The sequence below is a fragment of the Citrus clementina genome, unplaced genomic scaffold, assembly GCF_000493195.1.
Source record: "Citrus clementina cultivar Clemenules unplaced genomic scaffold, Citrus_clementina_v1.0 scaffold_9, whole genome shotgun sequence".
NCBI lineage: Eukaryota > Viridiplantae > Streptophyta > Magnoliopsida > Sapindales > Rutaceae > Citrus > Citrus x clementina.
In genome coordinates this window covers 30,780,190-30,784,363 of record NW_006261964.1, presented here as the reverse complement: position 1 = coordinate 30,784,363, position 4,174 = coordinate 30,780,190, and the positions used below count along the sequence as shown (strand labels likewise).

The 4,174-nt window shown below is 32.4% G+C and overlaps 1 protein-coding gene across 1 annotated transcript; it reads right to left on the bottom strand.

Annotated features, from left to right (window-relative positions):
* Positions 1-1,235: 1,235 nt before the first annotated feature.
* LOC18031549 (transcription factor MYB63) lies at positions 1,236-3,792 on the bottom strand. Its single transcript, XM_024182852.1, has 3 exons — positions 3,579-3,792; positions 2,427-2,556; positions 1,236-2,338 (listed from the first exon to the last, which is right to left on the bottom strand). Exons 1-3 carry the CDS (start codon positions 3,715-3,717, stop codon positions 1,438-1,440), a joined length of 1,170 nt encoding a protein of 389 aa, XP_024038620.1. The 5' UTR covers positions 3,718-3,792; the 3' UTR covers positions 1,236-1,437.
* Positions 3,793-4,174: the final 382 nt, after the last annotated feature.

Below are 4,174 nucleotides of genomic sequence, written 5' to 3'. Positions count from 1 at the left end.
AATTTAGGCATCCAACAATTTGTTAAGGAAAATTTTCCAGAAATAATAATAGAGCATACGAGAGACACACAAGCAAGACTTATAGCATCCTTCGCTTCACGTAGTCTATCAATCATAGTATATTAGTATTTATTAAATTCTACACTTGATTTGAACAAGCAAACTGCAGCATTCTTTTTTTTTTTATTATCAATATTATTATTACTGTTGTTGTAGTTTTGTAATTTAATTTGCGTTTGTGTCGATGTCTGTAAATATACGATTATCGTAGGGTAACAAGCCCAAATATCATTGTTACAATTTGGAGAATTCATATTCCATTTTTTTAAAATTAAAGTGGGTTGCAAACTTTCAATGTTCTTTTATGAAACAAGCTGAGACGAGAAATAAATGGCAGTAAATATTATATAAAAAAGAGAATTACACTCGTGACCCTAACAACTATCTTGTTGCTGTCTAATGGTAGTAACTATTTTAATGCCTTATTTTATCTCGACAATTACAAAGATATTGTTCAAATGCTTATATTTGGGATCTTTTTTCTTGACTACCATTGAGGACAAATATTGTTAACAAGACAATAGTGAGATGTACTATTTTAAACTATTTAAAGGGTCATCATTGTTTACCTTTAAAATCTGTTATATTTTAGGTTAAATATTTTTAATGTCATGGATGAAAATTGAGTAATAAAATTTTTTGAGGAATCCAAAAGATTAAAAAAAAAAATTACCAAAGATGAAAAAAATCATTTTTCATACATGTCGTGATCTTTTAGTTGGGTTGATCGACAAGTCCTCTCTTTAATCTTAAGTTAGAGGATTGAAGTATTTTCGAGTAGATGTTTGAGTTTAATTATTAGTGACAAATCCACCCACACTCCTAAGATTTATTTAAATAGTAGTGCAGATCTCCTTAATTTCATAAATAATCACATTAACCCTTTTTTATGATTATATCCTTGGATTATAGTAAAAACTTTTATGATAAATATAAATACAATTCTAAGAAAAAAAATAAATATAAATACAAATAAAATATTTAAATCAATATAATTAGTAAAAACATAATATTTTTTGTATTGAGCTTTTGTATTATAGACTTTCTTAGAATTTCTCATTGGATTATATATGTAGTTGTACTTAACATAATATTAAAAAAAAATCAATAGATACAATGTCACTGACCCACTAAGAAATAAAAACAATCCATATTGTTAATATCGCTCACCCCCTAAGAAATAAAAAAATTTAAAATGGGACAATTGGTTTCATTTCTTTGATTTACAAAAGAGAGGTTTTAAATAAATGTAAGGCGATACATCAAATCCATCATACATCAACTAGACCTAATTCACTTAATTGAATTATATGTTAGCTAGAAGTAAGACCTAAACTCGTAGACCATATTAGTCAACTTTGACGTATAATTATTTGATCACTCGCAAACGGAACTTTGTAGTGAAGCATTCCACAGTTGAAAATAAGTGACTCCGGGGTCCACTTCTGGTTTCAGCAAAGTCTCATAAGTCTCCTGGGGTATAGGGTCAGCTGTTGCAGCTGCTGCCACTTTTGCTGAATTTTGAATTTCATCTTCTGTTGTTGCCTCTAATCCAAGCTCATTTTCTAAGTATTGGAACCATGTTCGGCTGTCAACTTCTCTGCTGTTGTCACTTGCTTCTCCAAAACTTGTGCTTTGGCTTGCTTCAACTTCATGTGATTGGAATGGTCCCAAGTTATCTAACATGCTCCAGAAATCAAAATCGCACTCCAACGGAATCTCTAACCCCGTATCCGAAATTGAAATGATCTCAGGCTTATTCACCTCTTCTAAATTGTTTAAGCCTATGGCAACATCATAAGGTTCACTAAACCCAAATTGTGATGTACCCATTTGGTCTTTCGGCCTTGTGGCATCAACTTGGCTAGAATTTGACACAACTGAGTTATCCGAAGAGCAAGACGAATCTAATAATTCCTTCGTCGTCATCACCACCCCCTTGCTCGTGTTGATTTGGTTTGATTCTTCAGTTTCTGAACTCTGCTGTACTAATTTTTCCGATACTGTCATGCTACCGTGTCCTTCACGAGGCTTTTTGGGCACGTAATTGTTTTGGTCACATTGGTGCTCATCAAGTTCAGTATCTGCCCTTCTTTTGCCTGATGATATAATGGTGCTGGATGAGGAGGAGGAAGGGGAGCTTATTGATGAAGATTCTTTAGATTCTTGATCTTTTTTAACATCTCTGAAAGACAACCTTTTCTTCAAATGTGTGTTCCACACATTTTTAATCTCATTATCTGTTCTTCCAGGCAACTGAGATGCAATTTTGGACCACCTGAGCAATTAATTTAACACAACTCATCAGATAATGATAAGATACTACACAAACCGAACCAGGAAAAGAGAGTAATTATTCAACTTACCTGTTTCCCAAGCTTTCATGTAACCTTATGATAGTGTCCTCTTCCTCTTGAGTGAAGTTCCCCCGTTTCACGTCTGGTCTCAGGTAATTAATCCATCTCAGCCGGCAACTCTTACCACATCGCAGAAGGCCTATACACGATTGACACCAGAAAATTCAAGTTGCAGTTTTGTCAATCTTAGTTAGCAGCTGCAATTTTTTAAGAAGTGCTGTTTGAAAAGTTGTGTTTAGCAAGTGAAGTCAAGCACGTACCCTAAGGTCTCAAAATCTTATTGTCAAGTTCCAAATAGCAGAAGATTACTGCCATTAGGATGCGACCATTTCAGAAATTAAATTAACTCAAATTTTTTAAGTTGAAAATTTCAAGATGTGACAAGTTTTAATGTTTACCTCTGCCATTTCGGCCAATGAAAGAACACATTATTACATCCACTATTGACTTAATTTGCATGTCTAAAATATGACCTCATTCATGATGAAGACTGAAAAACAATTAAAAACACATTACGATTTCGTGTGCCGGCGCGTTTCATAAACAGAAATCAAAAGCAGGCAACACAAGACACAAGTTTTTTTTTTTTTTTTAATTCTTTCCAGAGCCATTTTCCGTAGAAGGTGTCGCAGTTAACATACTTTTAATGGTTTTAAAAAAATGAGGCAATTAATTTTTCTTAATGTGCAAAGATGATAATGGCGAAAATGTGGAAGGATTCGATGTACCATATATGAAAGGAAAATCAAAGACAAAAGTACAAAAACAATTATTCCAGATTGCAAGAAAAATTTTCATCAAGTTAGAAAATTTTGAAAACTTAATTTGTCTTGTTATTGCTGTTAGGTGAACACTTGTAAAATAGTCAACAAGCAATGACAACAGTAATACAAAATCAATGATACAAGATGAATAAATTGAACAACTTGTTTGGTATTTCCAAATTTTTTTTTTAAAATTATGTAGCTTATTTGTTTGGTAAAGTTTCCAAGGGAAAAAACAAACAAACCCAGTTCTCGAAATGAACAAGAAATGAGAGTGCATACAATAATGAATGAATCAAAAGATCGCAGGAAACTTTTGTATCATGCTGAACAGGTTTCCTGGAAATTAATTAAATCCAGGGTTTCTAAGAAAATTTCTGAGAAGAAAAAGAGTTACCAGCTTGTTTAGGAAGCGCTCTCCAATTTTCATGACCATGTTTCTGAATAAAAGTGATGAGTCTTAAATCTTCACCAGGACTCCATGGCCCTCTCTTCACTTGACTCTTATCACAACATGGAGCTCTCCCTTTTCCCATTTGAGATAATAAGAAAATTTTCAGACTCCCAACTGACTGAAGACTTTTAATGGAGTATGAGTATCAAGGACACCACCCTCTCTCTATATATATAGAAAGTTAAATCAAAGATTTAAGGAGAGAGAAAAGATGGCCACAAGATTCATGCCATGAATTCGAATGCCCCTATATAGAAAATAAAGAAGGAGGGTATCCACAAAAATTGCTAAAATATCTAAAAAATTCCACGTAAAATTATTATTTTTTAATTCATTGATTCTCTCTCTCATCAAAGTTCACTGAGTTTATTCTCCTGAAGTAATCTATTTTCATTTTATATTTAATTCAAATGAAAAACATTAAATATTTGTTTAATGTACAAGGCAGTTTATTTGTCAAAATGTGGTGGAAAAATGAAATCATAACTGAAATCTATTGATATGTATATGACATCTTTTGTCATAATTTTATTTATTTT

Bases quoted from the DNA above. Each gene is read 5' to 3' on its own strand.
- LOC18031549 (XM_024182852.1), bottom strand. From the start codon at position 3,717: ATGGGAAAAGGGAGAGCTCCATGTTGTGATAAGAGTCAAGTGAAGAGA. The intron at 2,557-3,578 runs GTAACTCTTTTT...AATCGTGTATAG, and splicing joins AGCGCTTCCTAAACAAGCTG to GCCTTCTGCGATGTGGTAAG. The intron at 2,339-2,426 runs GTAAGTTGAATA...TTAATTGCTCAG, and splicing joins CATGAAAGCTTGGGAAACAG to GTGGTCCAAAATTGCATCTC.